Consider the following 14,521-nt stretch of genomic DNA (forward strand, 5'->3'; position numbering starts at 1 on the left):
TGTGTGTGTGTGTATATATCTCATATATATATATATATGAGAGAACAATATCTGGTAGGCCACAGGCCTCCCATCCTTATCATGCATGTATAATAGCATTGCAGGACTAAAATGCATTGAATGGTACTACCTTTGCACATCTGTTGGGGTTTCAGGACGTATCCACAGTTGCCATTCATCCTGAACTTGGCTTGGTTCAACTGCATCACACGCCCATCAGACTGATAGTTTAACGCCACTGTGAAATTAGTAACAGCTTGTGTTACTCATAAACTTCACATGCATCTAACAAAACCTTGTGTGGTTTCTGCTCATAAAGATAAACCCAGAGTTAAGTTAGTGGTGCTTCATCCCTACTGAAATCAAAGGGACCAAACGACTAACTTGGCTCGTTAATTTCAATGGAAACGAGATTCAACTTACAATTTAACCATGTCTACTCAAAGGTTAAGTCCTATTGAATTCAATGGGGCTTACTCTCGGGCAACTGGGGTTGAGACTGAGGCCTAAGTTAGGCTGGATCCTGCCCATAAAATAGTTTTGTACGCTTTCCCCCTCCCCATAATGCATTTGCCTTTGATTTTAAGCAGATAAATGGGATTTAATGAACAAAGTATATATTTTTCTTGAAGGCTGCATTCCCTCTGGGGCAATCTGTTAGGAGCTGCATGCTGGTAGCATGTAGTGTCAAAGTCAAAAGTTGGTGAGATCTGAACCAAAAGTGGACATACCCACCCACCACCATTATTTCTATCCAACACCTCTTTTCTCTCTTTCCAACAGCTCTCTTCTTCCTTCTGACATCCCTATTATTTTCTGACACCCCCCCTCCTTCTCTCTTGCCAGTTTTAAAAAATGCTTTACTGCAGTTTGGTAAAACATCAGTATGGTGTAATTTCCTAAGAATAGGGTTTTAAGCAACAGCGAATATCATTTCGTAGCTTTCTGACACTCTTCTCCCTTCCCCTCCTGCCCTCCCTTATCTTCCTCCCCATCCAGCAGGCAGCTGGGATAGGGACATCTGAAAAAATGGGATGAAAGTAGATCAACGGGCACCTGGGTATTGTGTGCATATACCTCGCATGTGTACACTGCAGCACTCACCTAGCTGGCAGCCAACGTTCCAATATGCCAAAGGGTTGAAGTTGCTGGAGTCAATCCGATATGCAGATGGGTAGATTCTAGTGAGCTGCTTCTGGTTATACAGCATAAACTGCTCTGCCTTCTGTTGCACCACCTGGTGTGCTCTCGACTCGCTGAAGGATAACACATTCCCCACAGACCCTACATGTTGAAAAGGAAAATAACCAAGGAAAAGAAGATATGGTCAAGTATGACACGAAATGTGTTGTGTACATACAAATACACACACACACACACACTAGTGTTGTGCCCGACATTTGCCTGAGGACAATTAGGAAATAAATGTGCTTTTGAGGAGTTATGCTCAAAGCCTCCCCTCCCCTCTAAATGTGCATTTTTAAACAGCTGTTATTTCCTCTGATCTGTTGCTTCAGGGCCACTTTTTACTTGAAACACTTTCTTTTGGTGAAACGGCTCGGGGGCCTGGAGGAAATCAAAGCTCTCCAGACTCACGAGAACAGCTTTGTCTACCGAGCTGCCTGGGCCTCAATGAGAAATATTTTCCTGACAATGAAGGTGAAAACTCAATTTCAGAAACAGGATAAGGACCGACACCTTCACCTTTCTTGACGACTTTAAATTCTGAGTGAGAGACCAGCCAAAACACACTTTATTGACTTGGCAAATGGCAGCATGTTTGACTTGACTATTTAAAGCTCTGCAAGTGGAAAGCATTCATTTGTAACAAATAGCTATTTTTTTTTAATGAATAACTAATTTAAAAAGGGGGGGAAAAAGAAGTCATCTCAGACAGTCAGGGTCATCCTGCAAATGTATTGGTGCCATGCTATGTTATGATTTCAGTGAGGGCAAATGAAGTCTACGGCATAGCTGGCAACTTTTTCCTTTTTTTAAAGGGAAATTCCCTTATTCCGAATAGGATTCCTCGCAAGAAAAGGGGAAAGTTGACAGCTATGGTCTATGGGTATGGGAAGACAACACAGCTGCCAGTTACCAAGGCAACATGATCTAATACTCCCCCTTTTGTTTCAAGGTGGCTGTTTGCTATAGCCTCACTCACCAAATATAATGGGCATTGAAATAAGTTTAGTTTCATATATATAACCATTCAAGTTGGCATTTTCGAACCATATCTACAACTGCATTATCAAACAGAACACATGTTCAGTGTCGTGACTAGTTCCTCCAAGATGTTCAAATACAAAACTATTTATCTAAATGGAGTGTGTCTAATATTCAGATGATGAACATATTGAGGTGGAGGGGAGGACCACAAGTGCTATTCTTTGCAAAGCACTGCATTCAAACAGGTTTTATTGAGTCGAATATATATTAAGCACGCTTGGAGAATTCAAAAAATGACAGGACCAAATTTTTCAAGGCATTTCTGGAAGAAAACGGTCTCAGTATCAAAGCTGCATGAAGCCTGCACTTCTAACAAAAAATATATGTTCATAATTTTGAATCAAGATAACAAGTTCTGCAACAGAAAAAAAAACCAGTCAATTTCATGGCCTGTTGAAATAATTATAAAATTAAACACATTTGTAATATTTGCTGAAGTGGCAGGGAAGGGGCCAGAATACTGAGTCTCAGACCTTGGTCCCTCCTCACACTTCTGAGGTTTACCAGGTGATGCAAACTCAACTTGAAGCCTAATTTTGCAATCATAAGGACTAGAAATATGGGCTATCATTTCAGCTGAAAAAGAACTAAGCATGGGTTTCCCAGTACGTTTCCGAGCACAATTCAAAGTGTTGGTGCTGACCTTTAAAGCCCTAAACGGCCTTGGTCCAGTATATCTGAAGGAGCGTCTCCACCTCCATCATTCTGCCCGGACGCTGAGGTCCAGTGCTAAGGGCCTTCTGGCGGTTCCCTCACTGCGAGAAGCCAAGTTACAGGGAACCAGGCAGAGGGCCTTCTCGGTAGTGGCGCCTTCCCTGTGGAACGCCCTCCCACCAGATGTCAAAGAGAACAACAACTACCAGACTTTCAGAAGACATCTGAAGGCAGCCCTGTTTAGGGAAGCTTTTAATGTTTGATGTATTATAGTATTTTAATATTTTTTTGGAAGCCGCCCAGAGTGGCTGGGGAAGCCCAGCAAGATGGGTGGGGTATAAATAAATAATAATAATAATAATAATTATTATTATTATTATTATTATTATTATTATTATTATTATTATTATTATTAAACTCTCTCACTGCAATCATGTTTTTCTAGGATTGGCTCACGTCTCTTTTTTTTGTAGGGGAGGGAAAGGATACCAAATTATTTATCCACTCTCAGATTTGATGTTTCTGTTTTGCTTGTACCAAACTTTTTTTAAAAAATGCAGGAGACACATAGCCCTGATTAGAGAATCAAGAAATTCCCGCTGTGTAATTCAGAAAACTCCAACTATTTTCACTAGATGGGATTGTTCCATGAAAGAGCTGTCAGCATGTTTCCAGCTGGATTTTGACTACTTCTCTGAAGATGCTCGTCAGGAATAGGCAATGATTTCACCCCAATCTGCATTTGACATGCCAACCTTGGCTGAAATGTGCTTGAATCAAGAAAGGTGTCTCTCTGCGTAACAAAAAGCACACTGAGCCCAAAAACTACCCCTGGAGCTTAAAACCTCTTCTTCCCCCACAAATAATGCTTATAAAGGGACAGGTCCTCTTAATTAAAGTCTATCCCCAAGCAGAAACTTGTCACTTGTCACACGCTGAAGGCTGCTTGCGGTGGAAAGAACATGTCACTTTTACATGTTGAAGGCGACACCACTTGTCACAGCTTTCGATTCTGAGGAAGGTGAGAAGAGCAATCCTGTTTTGTAATGCAGCTGTGCCAACTTCCAGTGGAGGAAGAGGGAAGCCATTGCAAGCAGGTGGGATAAGCCCATAAAACAGGAAGGGGCAGAAGAGGCAGGAGCCAAGCTGGAAAGGAAGGATGGGACTGAGAAACTCATACTACCAAAGCAGGGTGGGTTTTTGCACAAACCAGGTGTATGTTTGTGTCAGGGGGCTGCCATCGGAACAGGGGAGGGAGAGCCTCCCATGCTTCAGAAGAGCAGCTCCTCTCCAGCAGTGGAGAAAGCCATGCCTCCAGTGGAGAAGAGAGGGAAGGGGGCAGCCAAGCAAAGGGAGGACTCAAAGATGCTGCTGAGAGCCCAAGGGCCTCACCTAGCCCGGCTGGCCAGGAGGCACACATGCCGCTTCCGTTGCCAAGCTTATGCAGCGGGGTGAAACGTAAAGAGGGGAGGTGGAGATTCGGGGTGTCTAAGTTCTTATGTTGGGGGGGGACCCGGAAGGGGCCACTCCCGGAATCTGCAAGTGACTAAGACGGACATGAACTTTGTGGTTCGGCACTGTAAATAGTTTGCACCAATAAAACCTGTAAAACACAGGGCAGACTCACGAGCAACCACCACCAGCGCCTGACAGTTTGGGATGTCACTTGAGCATCACTTTTAAGCTCAAAAATAACAAGTGTGCGATTGCAATGCACAAAGCACCTAAACCCACACCACTCCCCCACTAAGATCCCATTGTTATAACCTCAAAGTCTACAGAAGGATCACAAATCAACAAGACTTGTGCAACAGCATAGTGGCAATATCAAGGGACTCTTATTTACCTCAACTTGCACAGGGGAAATTCCCACATGCTCATCTGCTATATCTTTGGGGAAGTAGTTTGCCTGCTTCCTTGCCTGTCTGTCCTTTATGGGTTTAGACGTATTGAGATATTACTGCCATACTCAGCACAAGGGTTCCTGAGGTGGGGGCGGTGGTCTTTGTCTACATTTGGACACCAGACATAATTTTGAATCAAGATGGCAGGCCCAAATGTGACTTGGGTGTAGTTCCGCCTAATTTGGCGTGGCAGTTAGGAACGAGGTTTTCCTAGGAGGAGGAGGTAGTTTTCACCAATTATTTATTTTTTTTGCAAACGCCTTGTCCGCACACCCCCAAACTCACAAATTACTCTATCCATTTAAAAATCTTTGCTTGTTTCTTTGAATTACTAGGCAGTGCCGGGCACCCCCTGCTACTTCCTTATACAGGAGCAAATAATATATTTGACAGCAGGAAAAGGATGTGCCCCAGTATTCACCCACAGCCTTACCATCATCAACTATGTCTTGAGCTGCTACCGAATTGGTGTACACCACTAAATCAGAAAGATCGCGACACAGCTTCATCGTTTTTCTCCGCCGACCCAACCTGCTGAATAATGGTAAAAGAGGGGGATTTTTTTTCTAAATGGCTAGATTTGTCAGTTTCTCTCTCTATCCTACTACTAAGCCCAGACGAACCCAATACCTTTTCTCAAACAACAACAAGTTATTACTTGACTAGAAGACATGCTACAAAATAAAAGACAACCAAGCAGAGGAAAGAAATAGGCTGGCCAGGAGGTGAAGCCTTTTCCAAAACTCCAATTCATTTTTTAACCCTGCCTCTGCCTCTCTGCCCCACAACCCACCCTTCATACAGATATGCCTTCCAGATACATCTCTCCAACATAAGCAACAGGTTCTGAATAGAAATAAGTTCTCTTATTAAATGAAGGCAAGATGCGCAGGACAATAGGAAGAGGGAGCTTGGATCTGCAGCAAATATATGCTTTGTTTATTACATTCAGTAGCATAATGAGTTTAGACAGGCAGTATTTTTGGTTCTGCCTGTTTACATCTAAAAATTGAATATGTCCTCACACACAAACACCCAGTATTGCTTTATTCATTCTAAAAAGCTAGTGCCGGCTACATTCCGGAGAAAATGTACATTTGCAGATTGCCTGATTTGGCAGTAAAACAGCTGGGGATAAGTGACAATTACTAACCTGTATAGCTGTCCAGGTTCCTTCCCAGAACAATTTTGTTGAGAATCCTCATCATCAGATGTGCTATGAGATTTGGGCCTTGGTTTTGCAGCCTTCTAATTGAGAAAACAATATCTTATTTAACTGTGTGGTGAACTATAAAAAGTTACTGTTCATTTCCAGTGTGGTCTGCTCAGGCTGCATTCGCACTGAAGTCCCCCCCCCCCCATACACACACACCATTTTTACCTCCCCATTTTCACAATGTTTCCCAAACTGTTAATTTTTGCATTCTGATTGAGATTTCACATGGCGTAAAAGCCACTTACAGAAATATAGTGGAATACAGAACAATTTTAGTGATCATTTTTCTGTGTTACAGTGGTGCCTCGCAAGACGAAATTAATTCGTTCCGCAAGTTTTTTCTTCTTGCGAGTTTTTTGTCTTGCGAAGCACGGTTTCCCATAGGAATGCATTGAAAATCAATTAATGCGTTCCTATGGAGACCGCCTTCAGACCAGGTCCGGGGACAGAGGAGAAGGCGCGCTGCGCTTCCCCGCTGCCCCCGGAGATTTCCCTATGAGCTTTCGTCTTGCGAAGGAAGCCCATAGGGAAATTCGTCTTGCGAAGCCGCTAAAAATCGGAAAACCCTTTCGTCTTGCGGGTTTTTCGTTTAGCGAGGCATTCGTCTTGCGGGGCACCACTGTATTTGCAAACAAGTTTGTGCTCCCCCCCGCCAGAAACAAGTACAGTGGTACCTCGGGTTACATACGCTTCAGGTTACAGACCCAGAAATATTACCTCGGGTTAAGAACTTTGCTTCAGGATGAGAACAGAAATCGTGCTCCAGCAGCGGGAGGCCCCATTAGCTAAAGTGGTGCTTCAGGTTAAGAACAGTTTCAGGTTAAGAACGAATTAAGTTCTTAACCCGAGGTATCACTGTACTCAACCTTTGCTAAATTCCACTATATTTCTGGGTGTGGTTTTTATGTTGTGTGAAAGCTCAAACAGAACGCAGAAATGAAGAGTTGGGGAAATGACGTGAAAATAGAATAAGCTGCCATGTGAATGCAGCCTCAGGCTAACAGGAGCTTCCCAGGGTCCCAAAAGGAGATTTCCCTCACTCTTTCCTCCCTTGAGCATTTTAAATGGAAGGATCAGGGATTGAACCTGGAACATTTGGCATGCAAATTCGTGCACTCTTGTCACTGAGCTACTGCCCTAAGCACTATTGCCAAGAGTTATGTTCGTTGGGAGTTGTTGGTTGGATTTAGTGGGTTGGTTGGTTGGGAAAGGCAGTTGGTAATAGAGAGACAGTTAGGGCCGTGGGTTCTTGAGTGTGGGGAGGTAGAAGAGATAGGGAGAGGAAAATAAGACTAAGAAAGTAAAGAGCAACAACGTTCGGAATGCTGTTCTTTATTAATTGAGAAGCTGACTGAGACTGAAGTGATTTTACCAGGGAGGACCTGGTTGGTGGCAGCGGATTAGTGGTGTACGGGTCAATAGTCCGTGAGACGGGACTTCCAGGTTGGCGCCATCGGCAAATGGCGGAGTTCCTCTGATCTCCTGAGGAACTAGCTCCGTGAGATCGGGTCCTGCGCTGCGGCGAAAGCGGGGACCCTTCAAAAATCACAGGCGGGTGAAGCCTGTGACCTTGGGATTTGGCGGGCACCATTTGCACCTCCCCTACTCGTGGGGAGACCCGATTTTTCGGGGCTCCGGAGCGAGACAGGGTGAGCGGCGCGGTGCTGCGAACAGACTGCTTCTTTCATGGAGTGAAGCCGCACAGCCGTTGCCGGAGAGCGCTGACTTTTTCCTATGGACAATTTGATCCTAAAAGCAACTACCCATGAGTAGAATAAATTGGAAGATTTTAAAAGAAAAAGGGTCAAAAAGAATTTTAATTTTAATTGGAGGACATAAAAAGGGAAAGAATCAATTTGGCAGTTACGCGGGGAGGCTCAAATAGGAAGTCCACCTTCCGCTTTTGTATATAGATTGAAACAAAGACCCTACAAGCTAAAATCTTGAAAGTTTTTGATAAAGGTTTAAATATTCATCGTTTAAAACGCAAACCCCCCTTTGGAAGAAGTAGGGGGAAACTTTGAATTCAGCAAGTTTTAGGAAATTAAAAAACTGCAGCTCTGAGCCTGGGAACGGGCTGCCTTTGACGTTCAGAGAATTACATTAAAAGATTTTTGAGAGAATGGACTTGACAGTCAGTTAAAATACAAAGTTTCTTCCGTCCTCTTCTGCTTTTAAGATGGAGGAAAGTAACTTAAATGGATACAAATGGAGACTGTGTCCCTCTAGTGGGAGATTTTTGATACTGTTGCAGGAGTGAGTGCCAGCTGGAAAGATAAGATCCTGAGAAACCAGAGACTGACCTTGAAACACTCAAAATGTTGCTTACTGAAGCAATTGTGAACTCACTGTTTAAGATAAACTACTTGCTGGAAGAACTCCATAAGAAGGTGAAAGACATGACTCCAAAAAAAATTGACAATTGGGAACAGGAAATTCCTAACTACAGACAAGAAATGAGCACCAATGCTAGTTTGTCACAGGAATCTACTTTGGCAGCAGCCGTTGTTTTAGAATCCAAAACAACACAAGTGAGATCCTTAGTCCCACAGAAGCAAACTGAGGTCTATAAATTGAGGATGCTTATGACTGAACTTGGCAAAAGTCGGATTCTGAAAACCGGATCCTGGCCTGGAGTGAAAATGGAAAGTTGGAAAGATTTTATTACACAGGGACCTACAGACTGTTGGTATTCGGAGGGAGTTGAAGGTTTGGGGGCTCTTGGACTTGGAGACATTTTGAAATATGACTCTAGCTTCAGCCATGGAAATTTGGCTGGATTGCTCAGAAGATACGACCGTAATATTAGGATGGAATTTCCTTGGGATCTGTTACTTGGCATTAAGGAACATGAAGAAAACCTGCAGAAGGGGCCTGGAGGGGACTTAAGAGCCTCGGACATCAGATTTCCAGATTGAAGGACTATAGGGAATTGACGGAAAGGACTGGCAGTTTTCCGAAACCAGGGGGGGAGCTGAGGGAAGAAGATTGGAAATTTAAAGTTCTTACTAAAGTATATATTAAGCTTAAGGTTTATATGAAACCAACAAAAATTTCTTTTGAGGGATAGAAAAACAGAGGATTGATACTTCATGGATTTAGCAGAAATGTTATCAGAAGTTAAGTATTTATAAGTTTTAGCTTTAAGGTTAAAATAAGGTTAAAAAAATTATGTTATGTATAATTGAGATTTTAAGAGAAAGATGGAAAGGATTTGTTGAAATTATTTAACAGAAGTGGAATACAAGGAGGGAGGTGTGAGGAAGTCGAGGAAACAAGTGAAAGAAAGATAGGTTGTGTTTTGAAATGCTTTTTCTTTTTTTTCTTTTTGTATTGTGTTTTTGGTTTGTCTTATTTTTGTTGTGTTTTTCTTGTTTTGTTCTTAAAAGCAATAAAGATCATTTTTAAAAAAAATAGTCCGTGAGACGACCGGGGGCTCCGTACGAATGCCACAGTAAGTCCTGTGGATTTGACTGGGAAATAATTTAATTGAAAAAGAATGAGCTCTTCTGCTGAATTTGATGGCAAACCATCTTACTACCTGCTTGGCACATACCAAAAGGTGAGAGAACTGAACAAAACTTCAGTTGTAACAGTGATCGTAAACTGCTTGCAAAAGAGCAGCCAGTTTACAGAGAACTAGGTTTCTATAAAATCCTCAGACTTGCATAATTTAATATTTTTTATGGGGGAGGGGTGGGGGAGTTATGCAGAGTGCTGAAACCCACTGTCACAATCATTTTATACCTACTTTCACAGACAGCAATATATTTTGAAGGAAAGAAAGAAAGAAGAAAACAACCCAGGCATTTTTCTCCCCATGCGTCTATTTCTCTGTCGACCCTGAAATGTCAGTATTTCAAGGATTTATTGAATGAATGGCATGGGAAGGTCAAAGAAAAAGTATGGGGCTCTGGTGAAGGACACTGGCAGGGACGTCCAGCAAAATGCAATGCCAACATCTGAAAGGGAATATATCAAAACCCTCCCACATATAGGGGTACAATTAAAGAAATACTTATGAGCTAAATGAATTTTTGTGAAATTCATTCACATCTGCAGACTTTTAAATTTTGTAATTCAAAGGGAGAACGCTTCCAGTACAGCATCACTAAATATCTCTTATTGCCAGAAGTGCACAAAGTCAATCAATTTCCACAATGGTCATTAAGGAGAATATTCATTCTGTTTTTCATGCAGACATGGAAAAAAATCAGGGCAAGCCTAATTAGGCTAATTAGCTGAAATCGTTGCATTATTGAAATATTTTGCGGTCTTCAAAGTAGTGAGTAATTGTAAGTTCTCCAGAGGCTGGTTTCTCTCACAAGCATTCTACTGTACAACATTTGTTCCCTTATCAGTGTGCTGGGAATGTCAATTGTCAATAGTCCCCATTAGCAAATATAAGCTGGAAGTTGTGGGACGCATCTGAAAATTGAATGAATAACAGCTCATTAATTGTCCTTTTTCAGTTTCTTGAAAGCCAAAGAACGTTGCATATAGGAGAGCGTGTGTGTGAGAGAGAGTAAAAGTATGTGCTGCCAGCTAAAGTTTAAAGAAATAAATTATGTTTTACACTGCCCTTACCATCTGCAGAAAGAACTGGTGAAACAAAGCTGGGAGTCATGAATGGGACAGGGATCCTGCACTTATGTCTTGCTTGCAGGCTTTGTATAAGCTGCCTGGTTGGCTACTGTGGAAACAGAATGCTGGACTAGATGTTTGGGTTGATCCATCAGGGCTCTTTTCTTGATTCTGTGCCATGCGAGGGCTCCAATTATATCATGGCTGACCTTGGACCAGTCACATTCCCTCAGCTTAACCTCAGCTCAAAAGGGGAAGAGCTCCTCGGAGGATACGTGGGACATAAATATAAAAATAAAAACTGCCTATTCTTGCCGACCAGTGCCTCCATTTTCCCCAGCTTCTTCTGCTGTTTCCCCACGACTGTTTCAGATTGCAAGCCCCTTGGAGGTTGGGACCTGTCATACCTGTTCTGTGTAAAGCAATATGTACACAGAAGCCGCTCTAGAAATAAAATAATAATTATTATTATAACCATGCAAAACATAGGTGGAAGTTTTAGCTCTGCTTACCTTATGTTTACCAAAATTGCTCATCAGTCTACTGTGGGATTTCTTGCCAGTATCTTTTACATCCGAGTTCTATGGAAGCAAAATAAGCAAATAACCCAATGACCAAGGAAATGGGGTTTTTTTATATAGTAAACACATGTATTGTATTTGCTCCCAGAAGAATGGGACTATATGTGAAAATCAGCCTTCCCCAAACTGAGGCTCCCCTCATGTTTCGGAGCAGAACTCTCATCGCAGAGTATAAGCTAAATATTATATATTTCAGCAAAGACTATAATATTTAGCTTGTGTCTGTACTCCCAATAATTAAGTTCTTTGAAGGGGTCGCAGGAATGCAAATGAAGCAGATATCTGGTGCCCAGATAAAGAGAGGAAAAAGAAGAGTCGACTTAAGAGGAATCAAAAATGAAAGTGTGATCCAAGTGAACAAACATATCAAACCTCACACTTCCAAAACCTGTAGATAAACAGGGAATAATAAAAAAAAAAGGCACACAACCCAAAGACACAGAGACAGAAGTGATGTTTGCTAGGCCACCTGAGGTTTGCTGTAAGAGAGTTCCCCTGGGTCATCAGTTTGATGATCTGTGGCAGGACCCAGTGTTGCTGTCAGAACATCACATCCCTTTATCTCTTTGAAGAGCTGAAAAGAGGCACTGAAATACATCGCCTCAACTATTCACTGCACAAATTCTTCCAGTTACATAAATGTGCGGCCTGTGGCAGAAATGTATTTTCCATTAGCTTTTTTTTTTTTTTTGCGAAGAACAAGTAATGGTTTCTCCTTTCTTTTCTTTTTTTGGCTAGTCAAGCTCGACAAACTCAAACCTACTTTTCCAAATATTTATTTCCAGTTCAGGATGCAGGATACACCCCGGGGTATTTCTTCAGCACATGCAGGGGTGGGAGCATAGTTCAGTCACAGCTCTTCCACCCCTTCCTCTTCATATGCACTAGCAAATGATGCCTATTTAACATTAAGCATCACTTTCAGTTTCCTCTTCCAGGGACATTACTCATCCCTGTGGGATGTAACATCACGGAAGCACTCAAATACAACATTTCCTGTTTGCCCAGAGTGGACACACAGAGGAATGTTGCTCTAGTCGGGAGGACTTCCTGTCACACCTGGTCTGGAGCATCCTCCTCCTGGGTGTGACCAGGTAGATGGGAGTGACCCTGGCAGACCCCATAAAGGGGCTAGTCACGTAGCCATCTTCCTCTTGACTCTCTTGATCCCTTCTCTCCATTTTGCCTTTTGCTGTCTGCTGGCTCTCGGCTGGCAGCACATGGGCTCATCCCTCACAGAGGATGAACCCACACTTTTCTCTGTAACTGTAACTACAAGATAGGGACTCGGGTGGCACTGTGGGTTATACCACAGAGCCTAGGACTTGCTGATCAGAAGGTCGGCGGTTCAAATCCCCGCGACAGGGTGAGCTCCCGTTGCTCGGTCCCTGCTCCTGCCAACCTAAGCAGTTTGAAAGCACGTCAAAGTGCAAGTAGATAAATAGGTAGCGCTCTGGCGGGAAGGTAAACGGCGTTTCCGTGTGCTGCTCTGGTTCGCCAGAAGCTGCTTAGTCATGCTGGCCACATGACCCGGGAGCTGTACGCCGGCTCCCTTGGCCAATAAAGCGAGATGAGTGCCACAACCCCAGAGTCGGTCACGACTGGACCTAATGGTCAGGGGTCCCTTTACCTTAACTACAAAATAAAGCCTGCCTTCAGGATCATACTGTGAACTGAATGTAAGTAAACCTTATTGTTACTTTTAAAAGAAGACTGTTGTGTCATTATTGTTTTTAACAGAGGACTAATGAGAATTTACCAGGAAGAATCCAATCTGGACAAGCCAGACTGGATTGCTTAACTGAAATGATTCTCACAAATCCATCAACTAGCTTCCTGCAATGTACAAGGGAATGTGCTCTGCTACTAGCTCACTAGCGTGAGTAAGGAAGGATAGTATTTAATCAATATATCCTCTCCTACTATCCACAACATTCCCACAATTCCTCGTTTGACCTAGGCTTGCTGGGCTCCATGTAGTGGTCTTCTGCCAAATGGCAGAATGCCCATTGATTTGGCTGTTTGTTTTCACTAACTGGTTTTATTGGATTGTTTTGCTCTCTGATTGGTTTTGATGTTTATGTCACTGCTGCAAAAGAAACAAGAAAACCCAGTGTGGTATAGCAATTCATGTGACAGAAAACGGTAGAGAAGGGTACAAATTGCAAATTCCCATTTAGCCATGGACCTGAGTGGGTGACCTTGGGCCACCCACAGCCTCTCAGACTAATCCAACCTCACAGGGATGTTGTGGCGATAAAGAGTTCCCTGCAAAGAGGGAAGGATTGTTAAATCACTCTGGAAATTGTAGCTCTGTGAGGAGACTAAGAAGAAGAAGAAGAGTTTGGATTTGATATCCTGCTTTATCACTACCCGAAGGAGTCTCAAAGCGGCTCACATTCTCCTTTCCCTTCCTCCCCCACAACAAACACTCTGTGAGGTGAGTGGGGCTGAGAGACTTCAGAAAAGTGTGACTAGCCCAAGGTCACCCAGCAGCTGCATGTGGAGGAGCGGGGATGCGAACCCTGTTCCCCAGATTACGAATCTACCGCTCTTAACTACTACACCAAACTGGCTAGGGATCTCCCAAGAACTCTCAGCGTCCTTAACAAACAACAGTTCCCAGGAAGCCATGACCATTAAAGTGGCTTGATACTGCTTTAAATGTAAAGTACAGAAAGGGCCTCAGTTGCTCAAAAGGTTTAAACCTCTCCATGTTAGCGGGCGTGGAATGAACAGAGGGAAAAGCTGGCACTTGGTGTCCAACTATATAATTCTTTATTTAAAAGTCGCTGACGAGAGTCTTTGAGCTGAACTCTTAGGGCTAAGAAAGGAATGTTAGCTGCTGGCAACAGAGAAGAGAAGACATATGGACTTTTTGACAGTCAAAGGAAATATTCCCCTTTGTATGTCCCTTAAAGGTCTGTGCCTCCAACAGAAAAAAATATTTTTAACATGACCCTGCAGGACACCTTTTAGAACTTTTAAAGGAATAAGAATCAAATATTTAGCACACATTTTCAAAGTTGCTTCGAAAAGACTAACTATAGGTTGCGAATGATTTCCCAAATGCTCTCCCAATCTCTTTTAATACATCTTCTGCCATTCATTGCTTTTTTTAATGCTATATTTATTTAGGTTCGTGATAAAATGTTTCTTGAGCTACTTCTTGAGACAATTTTATGGGGGGTGGTGTCACACAGTACCATTCCCATGGCGGATGATTATACAGTCTAAGATGGCAATACTATTAATTAATTAATCACCTTCCACATATATGTCTCAAGGCGATCTACACAATACAATAGAAACAGCTAAAAAAATCACAGAAAATAACAGCAAATAAATTTTAA

At 42.7% G+C, this 14,521-nt stretch overlaps 1 protein-coding gene across 8 annotated transcripts in view; it reads right to left on the reverse strand.

The window, feature by feature from the left end:
• The window catches only part of PLCH1 (phospholipase C eta 1), a 144,308-nt gene that overhangs the window by 16,323 nt on the left and 113,464 nt on the right, over nucleotides 1-14,521 (reverse strand). For 7 of the 8 annotated variants that reach the window (XM_053390334.1, XM_053390328.1, XM_053390331.1 and 4 more), the window contains 5 exons: nucleotides 11,100-11,168; nucleotides 5,941-6,035; nucleotides 5,221-5,321; nucleotides 1,105-1,284; nucleotides 131-238 (listed from right to left, as the gene is read on the reverse strand). In XM_053390334.1, the coding sequence (XP_053246309.1) occupies nucleotides 131-238; nucleotides 1,105-1,284; nucleotides 5,221-5,321; nucleotides 5,941-6,035; nucleotides 11,100-11,168 (553 nt within the window). The remainder of the gene's footprint in view (nucleotides 1-130; nucleotides 239-1,104; nucleotides 1,285-5,220; nucleotides 5,322-5,940; nucleotides 6,036-11,099; nucleotides 11,169-14,521) is intronic. The other variant, XM_053390329.1, reaches the window with a different exon arrangement.

Source organism: Podarcis raffonei, chromosome 5 (genome assembly GCF_027172205.1).
Source record: "Podarcis raffonei isolate rPodRaf1 chromosome 5, rPodRaf1.pri, whole genome shotgun sequence".
NCBI classification, from domain to species: Eukaryota; Metazoa; Chordata; class Lepidosauria; order Squamata; family Lacertidae; genus Podarcis; species Podarcis raffonei.